Source organism: Populus nigra, chromosome 9, assembly GCF_951802175.1.
Source record: "Populus nigra chromosome 9, ddPopNigr1.1, whole genome shotgun sequence".
NCBI classification, from domain to species: Eukaryota; Viridiplantae; Streptophyta; class Magnoliopsida; order Malpighiales; family Salicaceae; genus Populus; species Populus nigra.
The window spans coordinates 5,347,313-5,366,901 of NC_084860.1; the positions used below are offsets into that span (position 1 = coordinate 5,347,313).

General features: G+C 31.7%; 1 protein-coding gene across 5 annotated transcripts; it reads right to left on the minus strand.

Annotated features, from left to right (window-relative positions):
• Positions 1–923: 923 nt before the first annotated feature.
• Positions 924–10,138, minus strand: LOC133702536 (uncharacterized protein YNL011C). 5 transcript variants are annotated; one of them, XM_062126836.1, is made up of 15 exons: positions 9,902–10,138; positions 9,716–9,832; positions 9,513–9,645; positions 8,887–8,983; positions 8,450–8,493; positions 8,132–8,154; positions 7,998–8,071; positions 7,553–7,624; positions 4,682–4,765; positions 3,912–4,013; positions 3,680–3,727; positions 3,328–3,453; positions 2,146–2,238; positions 1,375–1,595; positions 924–1,278 (listed from the first exon to the last, which is right to left on the minus strand). In XM_062126836.1, the coding sequence occupies exons 1-14, from the start codon at positions 10,119–10,121 to the stop codon at positions 1,503–1,505; spliced, it is 1,326 nt and encodes a 441-aa protein (XP_061982820.1). In that variant the 5' UTR covers positions 10,122–10,138; the 3' UTR covers positions 924–1,278; positions 1,375–1,502. The 5 variants fall into 5 exon arrangements, with proteins under 5 accessions (XP_061982820.1, XP_061982818.1, XP_061982819.1 ...); XM_062126834.1 differs by having other exon boundaries at positions 7,998–8,154; XM_062126835.1 differs by having other exon boundaries at positions 924–1,293; positions 7,998–8,154.
• Between the last annotated feature and the right edge of the window lie 9,451 nt (positions 10,139–19,589).

Genomic DNA, 19,589 nt, shown 5'->3' on the forward strand with positions numbered 1-19,589 from the left:
TCTACCTTTTTTTTGCTAGTTCCATTTTCCTTTGCCAGCCGAAACAAGTTCCTTGAAGAGGTACTCATTGGAATCCCTTGAACATTGATTGCTATGGTGTATATATATATATATATATATATATATATTTTACATCCTTCACGAACACTTTAATTATATGCAGTTCGCCTAAGAACTCAACGCCGAGACAAAGTGAAATTGAGATTATATGGACGGGAAGCTGAGTTCTTATAATTTTATTCTTCAAAACATTTTCTTCAATTGTTCCTTGACCTGAGTTTTTGGTTGTTACATATACCATATGTGCAAATTTTTTTTATTGATTTTAAAAATAATTAATTAAATAAAATCTAGTATGGAAGATAGTGATGTAAATAGAAGTTAAAGACGATAAAAAAAAAACCCATGAATTTTAATGAATGAAAAGGATTGTAGATGTGAACTCTAAGTTCACATGTTTATTTTCTCTAGAATAACAATAATAAAATTTATCTTCTTATAAAATTTATAAAGTTTTAAATAGGTTAAAAACCTTATCTCAACTAAAAAAAACCCAAAAATCCGAGAATACACAGAGAAGAAGCTTCAGAAAATAGCATGGAATTAAAAAATAAAAAAAAAAACATAAAATCTGCCGAAAATAAAATTCTAAAATGAAAATTTCAAAATCTAAATATATAACGGTGGAAGCACCGATTGCATTTTAAGTCAAACATTTTACAAGTAAAACAAACAACATTATTGTTTTTCATCATATCGAGCACGCAATCTTGAACAACCCTCTTCACCAATCTCAAAGGTTGGGATCTTAGCAGAAGCATAGAGGGATCAGGAAGAATTCCGGCACTTTAGGGCTGATGTTACAGTTGTTCACGCTAGAGTTTCAACCGTGTTAGAAACCAAGAAAAAAAAAATTGATTACGTACAGTAAAAAACACTATTTTAATATATTTTCAATTTAAAAATACATGCATTACCAAATACACATATCAACATTTAAAATCCTGTTCATTCTTCACACTCGCAGTTGTCTCAGATGCGTAATGCGTACTTAAAGTTCAGTACTTGCTTTCATGTTAGAACCAGAGGGTACAACAACTACGGTCATTTTGTACAGCTTTTTTACTATTTCCACTAATATAATATCCGACTCCTTTGATGAGAATGGAGTTGCTGCAATGCAATAGAACTGAGGTTTCCATGCTGTTGCTGCTTCCTCGACCCTCCTCCGTTCTTCAATTGAATTTTGCATCATCTGACACCAGAAGTGGGAAAAGCCTACCAGCCAATACACTGTTTTTATATATTGATATTAAACCAAGTAAAAAAAAAATTGGCATTTTCTGTTGAAGGTTGACTTGCTCAAACATTTACCTTGTATGAAACATCTCCGCGCATGGAAATCATTCCAAAGGCACATGAAGCAATCATGTTTGCCCCTGAATACAATTTTTTCTGTCAAAATTTAGTCCATCCTTCATCACATTTTTGTGCTCATGTATCTATCTGCCAATCAAATTGGCGAGGGCGTCTATCAATGACTTTGGGTTGAATATTACACCACCTTTCGGATCACAGACAGAGTCAACCATGATCTGCAAAAACCATAATTTGTTTAACCTCGTAGAAAATAAAGCAACTTAACATCATCAGGGAAGGTTGAATTAACATCAACAAGCAAATCGCTCTACTCAGTTTTCTAGTCCCCAATAAGACATGGGGAAATATCACAATCATTGAATAGAGCACCCGAAATGCCAGCCAGGTAAATCCCTGACTGTCTGCCCTTAGAATTTGCTAGACAATGCCATACTCGTCAAGCCATTGTGGAAAGCAAGTAGTAATGGGAAAAGGTGTACTTTTTAAGGAAAAATAACCAATGCAAAGAGTAGAGCTAAAAGAAGATATCATACTAGGAGATTTCCAGAAATAATTTCTCAGATAGCTTTTCTAATCTAGAATTTGTCTACTTCATAGTAAACCAACTGCTGTAAGCAATAGAAATAAGACATCTATAACTTGTCAAAATTACAAAACTACAAAACAAAATATTGAACTCCAAGACATACCACATAATCATTTGAATATGTAGCTGATGGAATTTAGTTTAAATGCAACTAAAAGTAATGATATAAGCACACATACCACATCAAAGATCCCTTGGGAAGTCAAGCATTGCACATCTATGGGAATTTGGCCATCTTTGGGAACTAAAAGTGTATTGACATACTGGTTTGGCTGCATAGAGATATCAACTGAAGTAAATAGCATGCTTCATTCTGTTTTTTTTTCTCCACAAAATCAAAGAAGTTTTGCAAACCTTGTATATTAAATGTTTTATCAAAGATCTGTAGCAAAACCGAGATAACTTTTTTTCTTTAGAAAGCAAGAACCAACAACCTACTAGCATGACTTAACAATCTTTAAGTTGGAGGTGTCAAAAGAAGCAAAAGGTACATGAGCATATGAGGCAGGAAAATCACGATTTCCCTAACTGCTATATCTCCCGCAAAAGTGAAGTCCTTCATTTCTTTTTAACTCAGTGTATTCAGCCAGAAAATGGTTGTACTGAATGAATAAAGAAGCAATGTTGCAAGCATCAACTCACAAAAATTCTCATAAAAAGGTATGTGGACAGAAAGGACCATCTTTTTGACAAGCAGTACTTGATTGTAAGGATAAAAAATGAGATCTTCTCACCATAGGGAAGGTTACACATTGTAAATAACAGCACGTGTAGCAACCAGAAGAAAACCAGTTTGTTTTGCCCCTGTGCTGTATTGAATAGTCAATTTGCACCTTTTATTTTCAATTTAATCAAGTGCACCCAAATTGGAGCAAATGCAGTCCATTCAAACCCAAGTGGTAGCTCCTGTTAGATTCTGAACTAAAGCGACTTGTGGACTTCTAACATTGCATTTCACAAATATGGATGTCAAGAAATATATGGATTTTATAAAAATTGTAAACAGAAGTTGGGTTGAATTGGATAACATTTTTGTTGATTTGGATGCAATACTGAATTGGAAACATAGGGTGCAAATTGACTTGTCAACTCAAACATGGGTGGAAAATGGTAGTTTTCTCTACCAACCAGGATGAAGGGGACTGTGAATTGTCCAGCCCCTTTTCTGGTCCCTGAATCCAAAATACAGACAAAAAGATAAGAAATGCACAATGAGAGATGGTTTTATTAATAAAGATATTCAGCTATATATCGCACATGCATAGGGTAGAATATTTTTCTAAAAATTGGATAAAACAGAAGAATATTTTTTCGTCATAACTCCATGATTGTCTCAAAATATAATCCATCTAGCCACTTACAAAATTTTCCAAACAAGAATCAGTATCTCCATATTTTCGATTTAGGGCGTCTGTTATGGAAGTTACAAACCCAGAAGCAGAAAAGCCATTTGTCTCTCGATCATGTGTACCATTCAACAAAAGTACCTAATGTTGGAGAGAGCTAAATAAGTATAGCACATGTATGCTAAAATAGCAGCATATTTTGATGTTCAGCTTTTAAATAATATATAAGAATGTCCAAACATGGAAGGTCAGAGGATTCTAATTTCCAAATCTGTGACATGATCGATCAAGAGAGTAATGATAGATTTTGATGCAAATAAGACAGCAAGAAATTAGCCACATGTCCAAGAGGTTATGAAATCAGCACCTTAGGGCAGTTCCTGGAAGAAATAATTTCTCCAATGCCACGTAACACCTAAGACAAGTCATATTTAATGATGAATAACAAGTAAATGAAAAAGTCATAGATAATGATGAACCACAAGTAAACAAAATCACATCAATATACTCCTGCAAACCAAAAGATGAGAAAACGAATTTGGCAACAACCATCTAATGAAAGTTAAATTTCATTAAAAACACCGAATCAAGAATGTTACCAATGATGGGCAAATGGAGGTAAAGAGGGATCCCATTGCATAAACAATACAATCCACATTACTCAATCGGTCCAAGACAGATGCATTTACCATGGGGAAGACCTATTCAATTTGAATAAAACATTATTAGAATCAGAGATTACATATTTCAACAACCAAGATCCACATTTCATGACATGAATATGCAACTGTAAGAAACTTGAGAGACAGAAGTTTTTTTTTTTAAAAAAAAAAAAACCAGACTGGAAACAAGACATCAATGTGACTAGTGAAGTTTTGAAAGGTACAGGCGTGTCCTATCTCCTTGTATCACCATTCACCAAATACATAAAGCACGTCAGCAAAATTGTTCACCATAAGGGGAAAAAAAACCAAACTTTACAAATCACCTGACATCACTCCAGGTGCAAGAGATCGGAAACAAATGAATATACAGCATCATATTCACGGATCTAAGCAAGAAATTGGTGTTATGCAGACATGCTATATTTTGCACGTTAAAGAAGTTTCAAATGACTGCATAATTGTGGTCTTATAAGAAATTACAGAAAAGATAAATCTTATTGAAGTACCAATGCCAGAATACCGTCTTTCATTTTTGCTTTTAAATTTTTTTTGCAATGTCAGGCTCTTGCATATGAAGGTAGTACCAAAGGTTCTGGGCCACTTTTACATTATACCAACCAAAAAACACATGACCATGATACAAGAACAATTCTTCATGATGATAATTGTTTGTGGTAGAAGAATAAAGTGCAAGATGTATTCACCTCGTGCAGTGAGTTTCCACCCTCATTTGACATATAGAAAACCCTCTTTATTCTTGAAGGAAGTGCTGGGACTGAAGAACACCCCTACCCAAAAGAATTTCTTTCCATAAGAATTTGGAGTTTCAAAAGAACTTTTAAATTATCAATAAAGTGCAATCCCAACACCATTATGCTCTGGTATAAAACTAGGAATTGGATTCTGTTTCCAAATATGATGACAAGGAGAAATTTTACTTGTTTATATAGTCTAAACTGATTAACAAATTCTCCCAGCACCAATATTTCTGTATTTAGATGCATGTCAACAATTGGTCCCGAGTGATCAGTTAAATGATTTGGTGAACAAAACCTCAGTCCAAATTGTACTTTGGATGACAACTGGGAATTGGATTTCCTAATATCATTTAGATATCAAATCAATCATAACAATGAGAAAAGAGATATATTCTTACAATAAAAAATATTGATCAACACAAATTTTCCCTTACAGATGTGATTGCCTCTCTACCACACAATGTTAAGTGATGCTTAATAAGGAAGAAAGAAGGTTACAGCAGAAGAGAAGTAACAGAACCACCAGCAGAAGCTGCATAGCAATTTGCATGTGATGAATATCGTAATTGGCATGTGATGATTAGTTGGTGGATTCAGTTAGTAGCTGAAAAGTAGCTAGTGACAGTTAGGAAGTTAGTTGCAAGGTAGTTAGAAGCAGTTAGGTGGTTACCATTGTATAAATAAGAGTATGAGAAACGTAGAGGGCAAGTAATAAAGTTGAATCATTTTTTGTATTTGCAGAAGACCCTTTCTCTTTCTCTCTTTCTTCTACTTCTCAACCTCCCTTTCTTAAACTACTAACCACCATTGTTAAGGACATTTCTTATCAATTTTGTATCAGAGCCAAAGATCCAAACAAGATGAGAGCACTAGAGGAGCAGAGCAGAAGAACAAATGAAGAAATACAAGAGGTATGAGCTCAAGTTAAAATGCAAGGAACTGAGTTATACAATAAGATAGAACAGCTACGATTGAAGATGGAGACACTGCTGTCAACCATGAGTTCCTTTGAGGCCAATTAAGACAGTGAACGAGAAATGAGGGAGAATGTTGTTGGGATTCAAGAAAGCAACAGAGGAGGGTATAATATAAATTACCTAACTTTGTGGGGGAAAATCCTTGTGGTTGGGTGAGGAAGTGTATGAAATTCTTTAAGATGCACTTCATAGTCATACACCAATGAGTTGAGATTGCTTCCTTGTACTTAGGAGGAAGAGCTGAGATTTGGTACAAAGGGTTCTTGGTAGGAGGTAAGGACTTAATGAACTGGGATGAGTTTTCAAAAGTAATTTGTTTAAGGTTTGGCAGTCAAAGAGTGGCCAGTACCTCATACAATCAAAGAACTAAGGGGATTCTTGGGTTAGTAGGATATTCCAAGAAATTCATTAAAGGAACCATCAGTAAACCATTAACTGAAATTTTGAAAAAGAATAAGTTTGGGTGGAATGACATGGCTTGAGAGGCATTTGACAGACTCAAGGAAGCTTCATGTATAGCACTAGTGTTAGCATTGCCTGATTTTGATAAGGTTCTTGTACTGGAGATTGATGCTTGTGCCAGTGGAATAGGGGATGTGTTAAGCCAAGAAGACAAACCTTTAGCTTTTTTCAGCAAAGCATTGAGTACAAAACACTAGTAGTTAGATGATAAATCTAGTGCTTGAAGATATATCTCAGGCGTATAACAATGAATCAACCTAAGAAGTGGTTTCAATGGTTATCATTAGCTCAACGGTGGCACAACACTAGCTTCCACTCTTCTATCAAAATGAGTCCCTTCCAAGCATTGTTTAGGTATCCAGCAATCAAGTAGGAATTAGGGAAGCATTTCAAGCTCAATCTGAGATTTTATGGTTCATATAAGGTTTTGTAAAAGATTGGTTCAGTTGCATATAGGTTGGAATTACAAAAAGAAGTTGCCATACACCTAGTTTTTCATGTCTCATTGCATAAGAAAAAGCTTAGTGAGAATGTAGTAACCTCAACAACTTTGACAATAGTGGGTGGTGGTGGAAGGGCAAAGATTGCTTCAGTGACTATACTGGATAGGAAACTCATGAAGAAAGGAAATAAGGTAGAGGTGATGGATTAGTACAGTGGTCTAATATGTTTGTGGAAGATGCCACTTGAGAGAATTTGGAAGAATTGAGTCAACAATTCCTGGATTTTAGCTTGGATTCTTGAGGACAAGAATTTTAAAGGGAGGGCTAATTTTTACATGATGCTTAATAAGGAAGAGAGAAGGTTACAGCAGAAGAGAAATAACAGAACCAGCCGCAGTAGCATAGCAATTTACATGTGATGAATATTGTAAATGGCATGTGATGATTAGTTAGTTGATTCAGTTAGTAGGCTGACAAGTAGTTAATGACAGTTAGGAAGTTAGTTGAAAGATAGTTAGAAACAGTTAGGTAGTTAATTTCACTGTAGAAATAAGAGTGTATGAGAAAAGTAGAGGGCAAGTAATAAAGTTTAATCATTTTCTGTATTTGCAGAATACTCTTTCTCTTTCTCTTTCTCTTTTTCTTCTACTTCTCAACCTTCCTTTCTAAAACTACAAACCACCATTGTTAAGGACATTCCTTAACACCCAACCACCATGATTAATCAGACTTGATGCCATCAAGCACACGGAACTTTTGACAAGATAGTTTCATCATCACTTCAATTGCAGCACACAATACCTCCATAAACTACTAATTTGCGGCCAAATAAGATATTCTCGGCAATCCCTATTCGGAAATTCTCAGTAAAATATTGATACATTAACTAATTGAAAACTAATTGTACTTCAAGTCACATAGCTAAACAACAATACCTTATCAATGGGTTGCATGGTTCCACTGGTTGGATGTGAAATCTCATTCTGACCCCGAATAATTGTGCCATCCTAACATAAATTACTAAAATATTAGAAAAGAAAGAAAGATGCTGTCTAAAAATTTGCCAAGCATATAAGTGGTTTTAGTTTTGATGTTACATAAATTTTCTCTCTCTTGTCTGATGGCATCATCTTTCAAAAACAAATAGCAGCATAATTGCAAGAGAACAGTATAAATCAAGAAAACTTTAGAAAAAAAAATACAATTTACATTGTAAGAATTACTTGTCATGCAAAACATCTTCTCCAATTGTAAAAAAATCAGTAAACAGCTACAGATCAATGACCTAGGTTGCAGTTACAAAAAATAAATTTGGAAATGTTATACAGTATAATCTGCATGTCACAAGCATACACACTTAACATAAAGTGGTAGCAATACCCATAATTCGCATCCTAATGTAAGCCTGTCATTCGTTGAGATGACTGGAAGAACCAGACTTTCTGCTGGAATATCTGAAACACGTGAAAATAAAAATATAGCAGCATCTAAAGATTGAAAAAATATGCGTGCACCTGCAAAGAAAAAATTCCCAATGCTGCAAAAAAGAAGCATGTCAGTTAAGTCATGATTGTGTAAAAAGCTTCAAAAAACACAGAAATTTAAGGTGGAAAGCTTTATCAAGAATGGGGAAAAACTTGAGGAAACAACAAAAATTATCCAAGAACATATGATTCTCTAGAATACATAGACTTCAGGGCAAATCACTCCTAAATATTGGTGGAATAGGAAGCCTACTCGAGAACATGATCATCAATATTCCAAATATAAACAGCACTGTGACACCACAAAACAGAAAGTAGCAAGACATGGTTACAATTGGATACAAGTACCTGCCATTACTAAAGCAAAATGATTCATTAGGCCGACGCAGGATCTGCATTCACAAAACATTTATTGATTTCATACTAACATTATTTCACAAGTTCTAACAAGTACTAAAGCATTTGACAGAAACAACACATACAAAAGTTGGAACCAATCTGGAGAAGAAGCAAAATAAATAAATAAATAAATAATGACATCCAGCAAACTTTCAAAAGAAGAACAAAATTAAGAGGTGTCACCATTAACTTTCCTATACCCTATCACCAATATTAACCACTTCATCTCTCACATAAAAGTTCCTCTCATTTTGTAGAAAGTTTACGTTAAGTCCATAGACCTTCGATGACATAGTTAATAGGTATGCAAGAAGCATGTTGCATGAAAATCAACAGGAGAAATGGCAATAAAGGGACAATCCAGTATCATTTTCAGCTTAACCTACCTCATTTTGGAAATAAACAAGAAAAGCTCGAATTGTTTCACTATATGGTCTTGATACGCCTTTCCATAAAGAGTGTTCTCCTCCTACAATATCATACCTGCCAAATTCCAACTCAGCACACTGTTATTCAATACCTGCACCATATATATACCTAGCAAGTAAAACAATAGAAATTCAGGATAGAACCTATAAAACTGAATTTAATAGTAGACAACACAGTAATTTAAGGAATTTCAAGACACCTTTTACATAAACAAAATATACCTATGCAAAAAATACAACATTACTGGACCATCAAGTTTTTGCACATCAAACTTTTTCTCTAATATTTTATGTTCAAAGACAACCGGTCCAGCACTTTTAACAACTTTCTCTTTTCCTTTTTTCTCAAATTTCCTACAATCGTTTACACTGAATTCATGAGGGGAAAAGTCAATTATGAAAAGCAACCAAGAAAACGTTGAAATGCACAAACACATAGGGATAAATTAGTGTAAATCCAAGTTATGCGAAGAAACACATTTTGGAACCAATTAGTTAAAAGGAGAAGTGCTTTAAATTGAAATGCGTTTAATGCTATATATTTAAATTAAGAAATCAACAAAATTCACAAGACATATTATTACCATTGGGATTTGGAATCTTGGGGATCAAGAGGTAAGCGATGCCCAAGCAATCTTCTGACAGCAAGAGCTTCGGCACTACTTTGATCAGACAATCTTAAACACCTCGACCGAATATCTCCAACCGCAGGACCACCTAAGTTACAGTTTAGAGTGTATCAATCATACCGGAAAAGAGGAAAAGAAAAGGTGTATCTGATATTTACCGAGCACGCGGACAATCTCAGCAGTGCTGCCACCATCATCAGAAACAGGGAGAACGTGAGCAACACTCGTTGTTAATTTCTTCAGTTCTTCCACTACGCCATTAAACGCAGTACCCCCTGCATATGCATTAAAAATTAATCATAATTTTTGGATCTAATTGAAGAATGAGGAAATACAGTAGAGACCTGAGAAGACGAGGAGGGAGGGTTGTGAGGGCCTAGGGCTTGAATTTGAAATGGGGGAGGGGGAGGGGGAGCATTGAAGGGAAGTCATGGATAGAACAAGACGTTTTGGTATTGGCTTAGGGAATGAAGAGAAAGGGAAGAGTAATTGAGGAGGAGAGTGGAAGAGAAGAGAGGGAGAGGAGGCCTTGGAAATCAGGGGTCCCAAACAACTGTCCGCCATATTCCCGCGATTTCCTCCCTCCAACCAACAAACCTATTTAACCTCACCACCTATATTATATTATTTTTTGTTCTTAAATAAATAAATTCTCATTTTTTTTCTAATTTAGTGGTTTTTGTATTTTCAATCACATTTTTTTCTACACAAAAATAAAAATAGAGGATGAATTTTTTTTCCCATTGAAATGGTAAATTTTGTTATCTTGGTATCTTTTGAGAGGTTATTTAAAATCAATTTTGTATTATAGTTGAGTTCAATTGTAGTATTTAATTTGAATTTAATTAATAAATAAATTGATCTACATGTGTAAAAGAGATAGAATTTAATTTATTTAGTAATAATCTTATTTCTTCAAATGTCTTTAAAAAAAGATATGGATAGGTAGTTATTTTGAAAAGCTAGTTTTAACAATAATTTCTTGTAATAAATCAAAGAGGTTGATTTTAAATTTATTTTTGTACTATTTTTAAAAATTAAATTGCAATTAAAATTCAATTCTTAACATTTAAAATTATTTAAAACATGAGATTTTATTAAAAAATTTTAATTGAATTCAATTTAAATATTATAAACATACTAATAATGTTTTTCAAGGTTTTTTTTTTAATCATCAAGTTCAATATAACAAGGAAATGTGGTATCTTGTCTTATCAAACCTATAGTTGATAAGCTAAATGGGCATGTGTAAAGTAACAGTAAAGGCAAACTACATTTGAGCTCTTAAGGTATCACTTTAATTAGGGATCTCAATTGTGCCATCAGTAAATATATATATATATATATATATATATATATATATATATATGGTTAATGTCGATGTTTCCTCTCTCTTTTTTTTTTTTATTAATGTTGATATTTTTTAAGGAAAATGTTTTCTAATGTTTTTTTTGTTATTGGCTTATGAGTTAATATAAGTGTGAACTAAGAATTCATAACATATAATGACTAAAATTCTTTTATCACAAAATGTATTAACAATGTAAAACTACAATAACCTAATTTAAATTCATCAAAGAATCTCAATAACACCCAATACAAAGAAACACTAAAGCTTAAACAAATTTCTAATTTGATCTCTTGTTCAAAATTATTTTTAATGAGTCACATATAATTTAAAGTCTAAAAATTAATGATACGCGCACAACAAATTAGTATAAGAGCTACTAGTTTGGTATGATTTTTTCCCAAAAATCAAATTACTCAAAAATATGTTTTGAATGCACCACTGAAAATTACTCGTCTAAAGGATTCCAGCGATGTAAAAATCAAGCAAATCAAAGCTAAAACAAAGTCATACAGACCGGTCAAAGTTTGCCTATAAAAGTCAAAACAGGTGAATAAGAAAGAGTTCAATCCAATATCACTATCCAACCCGAATCATTTACCTGACCCATATGGTTTGACCTAAAAACATGAGGATGACATCAGCATACAATTCTCATGTCACGTCATCGACCAATCAACTCACAGTAGCAAATAGGTCCTACTAGCCATGTTAGCGAGCCACAAGCCGAGTGATAGGGTCAAATGTGTGTGATCCTACATGTAACCATATTTGTTGTTGAATATGGGTCATCCATCATGCTATAATTATTTTGATCAAATCTTAATAGTTTGAAATGCAATCAGGACGACTTCAAACTTGTTTTTAGCTAATCTAATCATTTTAGATGCAATGATTCAGTATGATTATGATATAATAAGATTGATTACCTGATTAGAAGGGGCATGTGGAGGTCATCTTGGTAGTCAAAGGAAAAGGTTGCACATGTTAGCCCAATGTATATGTTGGATTGCAATAGGGGATTCAATAGCCTTAAAGGAAGATAAAATTAGGATACTTTGGACACCTAGTCATATAAAACCTGAAAGATTAAGGTGCAAAGTAATGATGACTGTGAGACCAATATTAATGAATTTAAATCATTGACAGTCTTGCTAGATGCATAAAAATTAGATGGACAGATAACCCATTAAATTCCAAATCACTTGTGATGGAGTCAAAACGAAAATCTCATGACTATATGATGGAAAAATTGTCAAGTATATCTGTAACATAGTTAGCATTGGTTATATATATGGAAACTCAATCGGTGGATAGATATGACCTAAGAAGTTCTATCTAAATATTTCTTAAGAACTTGCTTAGTTAAAGTATTATATATATATATATATATATATATATATATATATATATATACATATATGTTCAAGGATTTGACAGAGCATTAGTTTCTCCAAAGATGTTAAATTTGGTAACTATGATTTCTTGAGGGTAGAACCAAGAAAGTTCCTGATAAAATAAGAGAAATACAGTAAATGAATAAATATTAGCACATTATTTTGACTCGGACGAATGTTGTGATACGATAAGGTGTTGTCGAACATAGACAAGTAATAAGAAAAATTTGGTGAATAGAAATCACATGAGGGCATATGAAGATTGTGCAGAAGTACCCATAAAATACAATATGGTACTAAAATAAGACAAGTGCAATTCAAAAAAGTTTTCACAATGAATCTCATAGTAGAGACTATGTTAAAGATGTACAACAAAAAGTCTTATATACTTTTGATAAAGACAATATCATATGACTTTCTAATACATGTGAATATGAAAAGAAGAGTTATTGCATTGGCACCCAATTGAGAAGGTGCAACCGCCTATGATAAAGGAGAAGACACTTTGGTTTAAAGGCGTGAATTGAGCCATTAAACATCCTGAGTAAATCGGTGCAAGCGCGATGATGAAAGGCATAAAAGCTTCAAACATAGAGATCATAGTGGAGGGTTGCAAAGGGTTTGCAATAACTCTCTCTTTTAATATGATTAGTGGCAGTAATCTCTTCTATAGTACATATAGTGGTAGAGGATGTTGAGGCCACTTCGAGGCATCCCAAATCAAGAAGGATAAAAGCAACCTACGATAATAGGTGAAAACACCTTAGTGAAAAGGTGTGAGGACCCTCAAGGATAGATCTCCCCGAAGATGATATTATGGTTGAAATGTGTGGATACGATAAATACAAAGTCAATAGTGGAGTATTGGATAAGCTGAGTATAGAGAAAATGTATGGAGAAACTTTAATGGTTTAAACCCATGATGAAGTGAAGAGCTAAGTTGGACTTTTTTGTAAAATCAAATGACTCATAGAGAAATAAAATGTGGTTCCTATGATGGAATAAAAGACGTGATTTTTAGACGAGCAAATCACTCATGAGGCCATAAGACGTAACTTTTAAAATGAAACAAAAGGCACGACTCCTAGAAAAGAAGACTCTTGGAAGAGTAGTGATCTCTTGATTACATTATAATACTTAATCAATGATCATCATACTTGGAAGTAACTGGGTGGAGATTTCTTAAATCATTTTAGACGAAGTAGTGTTTTGAAACTCTATAGAGGAATGTCGTATTGTTGGAGATGTATAAACATTCTGGTGATGGAAAGGTTAGACAAGTACCTGAAAGCTTTACCATAAAGCTGTCAGACATGACTAGCATAGATGCCTTAAAAATGACTTATGAAGCATAATACTCAAATCAAGTAGGAGTTAGCCAGGTGATGGCTATTTGAAGTCAATCCATAAAGGATAAGGACTGAAGTTGTGTAAAGCTTTAGAAAGTCATCAATGATAGAAGACATATTAGGTGTTATTTGTATCACATGAGAGATTGTTGGACTATGACATAAATAACACCAATGATGGTAATTGGTGATGATATAAATATTGGCTAACAATTAATGGTTAGTTGGAGCATTAGTGATGTAGTGGTTGGTTGCCTCTCATCTTGCCTTTAAATAAAGAGTTTTGAGAGCAAAACTAAAGTAAACATATTAAGAGTAAAACAAAAAAGTTAAAAGGAGGTTGAGAGAGTTGACATGGGTTGTACAATGATTGTACCACTTGCCATTGCTCGATGAGAAAAGAGAGATAAGAGTTGAGTTGAGATGAGATGAGTTATTCCTTCTTCTTCATCTCCTCTATTGTTTATTACCGCAACCTAACACCATAACAACCTTAAAAAAAAGAATAGACATCTGACATTTTATGTCTTTAATGGGAAAGGTTTAGTTTATGAAGTCGTCACCTAATATTATGATCACTAGGAATTCTAACTAATTAATAGAGATTCTATGGTACGAGATTAGTTATGTTAAAAAAAAAGATGTTATCATCCTCAAAACATCTTACATAAGGTAGGCTACATTGCAGGTTTTATCTTCAATTACTAAATGTTTGTTGTGTTGTGCTATTGATGGATTGCCTAGAATATTCCCGACTCTAATGTCGGTGAATATTCACTACAGATACTTCCAACTCTGGCATTAGTAAGTATTATATGAAGAAAATATATGATATTCCTAACTTTGACGTTAATGAGTATTTGGAGTTCAAAGTTATTTCTAATTCTAATGTCAATATTCCTAACTCTAATGTTAGTGATTACCGAGAGTATTCCTAAATTTGACATTGATATATTCAAATATATGTGGCTGTAGTGTTAGTAAATATTAAGATGATATTCTTAATTTTGGCATTAATGGATATCAATCCATGTAGGTATTTCTGACTCTGACATTATGAGTACACAAAAAAAAAATTGAATTGAAAACTTTTCCATTTTTGTGAAAATTTAAGAATTGTGTTGTTATTATTATTCTTAATTGTTCAAGATGGTGGCTCGTTATGAGTTTATTAACCTCAAATATGGTAAAAATATATTTTTTATTTATATAGATAGGGTTGAGGATTTTATTATTTTAAAATTTTAGATATGTCAGTGTAATAGGCCTTTTAATTTTGGGCAAATTCTAATGAATTTCATAAATTGGTTATTAAGTCCTAATATATATGCAACAAAAATATTCTTCGAGAATATGTTAACATCAAAATATTTTTTATAAAGATATTAACTTTAAAAAAAATGCAAATTTTGCTTTTTAAAAAAAAAAATGCTAATGATGAAAAAAAATGCTAAAACAAATATTTTCATATTTTTTTTATCATGCCAAAACATGTAAAATATTGAAATTGTTTTTAGATGCTTGCCATAGAAAGAAAACTTTGATGAAAATCCTAATTAATTAATCTTCATTTTTTTAGAAATAAAAGGGAAATTGACAAATAAAACATAACATTAAACCCCATGTACTCATTATCTCAAATAATGAGATTTAGAGGAGCTAATTTGGTCTATGATATGGGAAATATTTGGTGTGTTTTGGTGGGAAAATCAAGTTAAACCAAGACTATATAGGTGGCTTTTTAGACAGCTTTTTTGGTTCAAAAACAAGAAGAAAATGAACAGTATTTAAACAATAGGTTGTTTAGGGTCTTGGTTTAAAATCAAACGACAAAATCATCCATTAAAAAAATTAGGTTAAATTAAAGTTATTTTTTAATTTTCCCCTTGAAATTTTGAAACCTTTCAATCAAGCCTAAAAATATCCTTATCTTTTATAATCTTTTTAATTTCACCTTTGGAATTTTGCAATTGGACCCTTAGATTTCCACGTTCCTTATAAAATGGTTTTTTATTTTGAATTTCTTCAATTCATTCCTTAATTGACTCTTCAAATTTCTCAAATTTTTAATTCCACCTTGATTGAGCGAATTAAGCTCTTACAAAGTTCAATTGAGCCTTTGGTTTCTTATATTTTGCAATTTTTCTATTATATTCAGCTTTCTTTTTAATTAAGCCTTTATTTGTCAAAATTAGATTGCTAGACTTTGCAATATTATCCATATTAGTCCTCAAAGCTTCAATTAGTGTAGTCTTGACCATATTTTTAATTTATTTTCCAATATTTCTTCAACAAGACCCAAATTGTCTATCCACCTAACGTTCTAAACAATCTTTATTTTTTTATTTTTTTGAAAGAAAATTATATTTTTTACATGAAAAATAAGAAATTTTAGGGGAACCTAAAATTGGGTTATAACAGTTGTAATATGTTTTTCTCTTCGTATTTAATATATTGGTTGTTATGTGGATGTATGTAAGTTACTAAACCATGTTAAACATATTGTGTGTATTAGTGAGCCTTTAGTGAGTAAATAGATAATGACTCAACCGCCTTGCGTTTTCATTGCGCACAATAATAATCACACTATAACTAGATCTAGCAAGGGTGGCATTAGACTATTGTCCATTAAAGTATAAGAGTACAACATCTTCTATGCTTGAAAGCCCACAGCCCAATTAGACTAAACCATTAAATACCAACTAAAAGTTTTTCTTTTTCACCACCACAAACATGATTAAGAAGAAATGATGATATTGTACTCAATAATAAAACACACATATAATACATTATCAAACCCTATTTAAGATCTATAAAAAACATCAAACAATCACGACAACTTAACAATGTCATTCATATTAACTCAACAACAATAGAAACAAAAGCACACACCACACAAAATAAAAATCATTTTGCCGAGAAGCACAACTTGAAAGTGAATCCACTTATCTATAATAGGTGAAAGTGAAAGATGAGAACTATTTGATTAAATTTAACAAGATAAAAAATCTTAAAAAATCTATGTAACGAAAATATTCATAAAGCTCACAATATTTAATAGTTAAAAGGAACACAGAGGTATTAGGGAGGGAGGTCACTTTTAAAGGATAATAGACGAGTAACAAAAGAAATTAAAAGCCTTAAAAGTATAAATTTTTTTTGCAAAGAATCTCATTTTAAAAAAATTGTAAAATGATCTTTTATTGTAGCATGTGAGGTAATTTACCGTGGATTTGCATAGTGTAAATACTATTGCTCCCTTTTATGCACAAAGTTTTTTTCCTTGTTGGCAAGGGTAGAATGATACTTTCTAAGGGATCCAAAGGTCATTTGCAAATTAATTAGGAACAATTTAGTATTTTATATATTTTTTTTGCATAGTTAAATTACATAGATACCTTTAAAAGGCAAAAAAAAAAATTACGAGGGCTTTTGCACCATTTCCTTTTTTACAAATTGTACAATCACTTTATAGTCCTTAAAGTAGATATATATAAAAAAAGAGGATGAGTCAAATGGTATTTTAGTATTTTTCCTTTCGATTTTGTTAGCGTGTATGGCATCATATAACGATCAAAATTTTGCCAATCACTATGTCATCTAAAGCTTCTAATGGAGGTGAAGCTGCTAGGCAGCATATGTTACTCAAATCGCGGCAATTCAATGACAGTTAAGTTTTTTCTCATATCCTTATTTTCTCTCTCATCTCCTTGAAATTCACATCATGTCAACAAAAAATCAGGGTTGTTCTCTCATTTATTTTGTCTTTCAATTTTTTTTTTGTTTTTTGATTGGTATTTATTTGTTTTGGAATCTTTTTTAGATTTTATTTTTTAATTTCATTAATTTCCATTTGATTTTTTTAGTTTTTATATCAAATATGGCATTTATTCTTTTGATTATTGTTTTTCTATCCTTTTCTTGATTTGTTTTTTTTTTTAATTTTGTCCTTCAACATTTTATTTCATTTTTGTTTCAAAGGTGATTCGTATTCTTTTAATTGCTCTTTTTTTAATTTGTTTTTCTTTCAATTTGCCCTTTAACATTTTATTTCATTTATTTTTTTTATTTAATTTTGGTCCTCATTCTTTTAATTGCTCTTTTTTATCCTTTTCTTATTTTATTTTATTTTTTGATTAAATCTTTTATTATTATTTTTTCATTAGTTTTAATACCAAATTTGATCCTCATTGTTTTGATTACTACTTGTTTTCTTTTTTTTTTCTTTTTTATGGTTAAGAGTTTTGTTCAAGATTTTTTTTTTTTATCTTCTACAAGGTCATCTCGGTCTCATAACCAGGGTTGCTGATTTTGAATAGCTTGATTTAACTTCAGTCTTTTAAAAGAAATTAATTTCATTATTTAACATTAGACTATTGGACCTTGAGCTTTCTATTTTTTTCCCTTTTCTTCCTCTATGGTTATCCCAGATCATAGGTTAGTCAAGTTAATCCGAGTTGTTTTGGATTTTTTTAATTTTATTTTTTAATTTCATCCTTTGATGTTGGACAATTAGGTCTTGAGATCTCTTATATTTTATGTTTTTTTTTCTATAGTGTTATCTCAGGTCGTAAGTTCATTAGGGTTTTTTTCAATGTTTTATTTTTTTATTTAAACTTGATCCTTTTTTCTAAGTCATTTTAAAAAGAAATTAATTTTTTTTATCTCAATCTCATGTCGCGAATGGTAGGTTAGTAGAGTGAACCCGGGTTGACTTGGGTTTTTTCTTCTGCGTTTCTATTTTAAGAAATTGAAATTTTTTTTCAATTTCATCTTTGAAATTAGCTTTGTTGGGCCTTGAGCTTTTTAAATTTTTCTTTCTTTCCTTCCTCTAGAGTTATCCCGCGTCACGGGTTAATCAAGTTATTTTGAGTTCACCCAGATTATCATTGTTTGAAAATCTTTTTTTATGTTAAAAAAAAGCAAACTTGTAGCGTTCCCAAAAAATTCAAATTTTTTTTGCTAAAATTAAATTTTTTGTATGTTTTGGATTGTTTTGATGTGCTGATCTTAAAAATAATTTTAAAAAAATCAAAAATATCATTTTGATATATTTCAGCGTGAAAATCACTTTAAAAAGCAACCACAACCGCACTCTCAAGCTCGCCTGACAGGTAAAAAAATCTAGTTTCGTCAAAAAAGCTAGAGAGATTAGCAGTTTGTTTGATTTATATATATATATATATATATATATATATATATATATATATATATATATATGACAAACAATTGATGCAAATAAAATATTTGATAGATGGAGGATCAAATGGAAACCCGAGAAATTATTGAAGGGCATGCCTGTACTTCGCCCAAATGGTCATTTTAAAATCTGAGATGGATGCCCAATTTTTAAGGTAGGAGTGGGGCCGGGAATAGCATGAGACCGACCAAACAACAAATTAACGTAAAAAATTCCCAATAGATCCTTTTACACATTAATTAATCTATTGATGGATGTCCATTCTTTTATTTAACTTAAAGACAATTTGACAATTATTTTTATCACAAATTTCAATTCTAAAAACTTAAGATTATATTTAATTATAGGAAACAATTTTTAATCTCCATGTCCAATTTTTCTATGAAGAATTTCAGAATTTGTGATAAAAAAAATGGAAGGGTTTTTTTATTTTAGAAAATAAAATATGCATCTATAGTCATTTAAACGCATAGTACATATTATAATTAACAAAAGTAAATTATATCTATGCCATAAAAATGAAATTATTCATGATAAAATAATTCTCATTAACTTGTAAAAAAACATATATTTTTTATAATTATAAATAACAAATGAATTAATGATATTAACCAGATATGAAAAAGGAAAAATATAACGTTTTTCTTTGACAAAAGGAAGCCAACAACAGTCATTACTTTTCTCCGACTAGAGACATTGCACATAGAGCCCTACAATCATGAAAAAAACATCAACACG

What these genes read in the sequence shown, in the direction of transcription:
- LOC133702536 (XM_062126834.1), bottom strand. Translation starts at nt 10,121, where the DNA reads ATGGCGGACAGTTGTTTGGGACCCCTGATTTCCAAGGCCTCCTCTCCC. An exon ending in CAAGATTCCAAATCCCAATG is followed by an intron (nt 8,984 to 9,512) that starts GTAATAATATGT and finishes GGAATTTGGCAG; the next exon opens with GTATGATATTGTAGGAGGAG. An exon ending in CCATGCAACCCATTGATAAG is followed by an intron (nt 4,766 to 7,552) that starts GTATTGTTGTTT and finishes TCTTTTGGGTAG; the next exon opens with GGGTGTTCTTCAGTCCCAGC.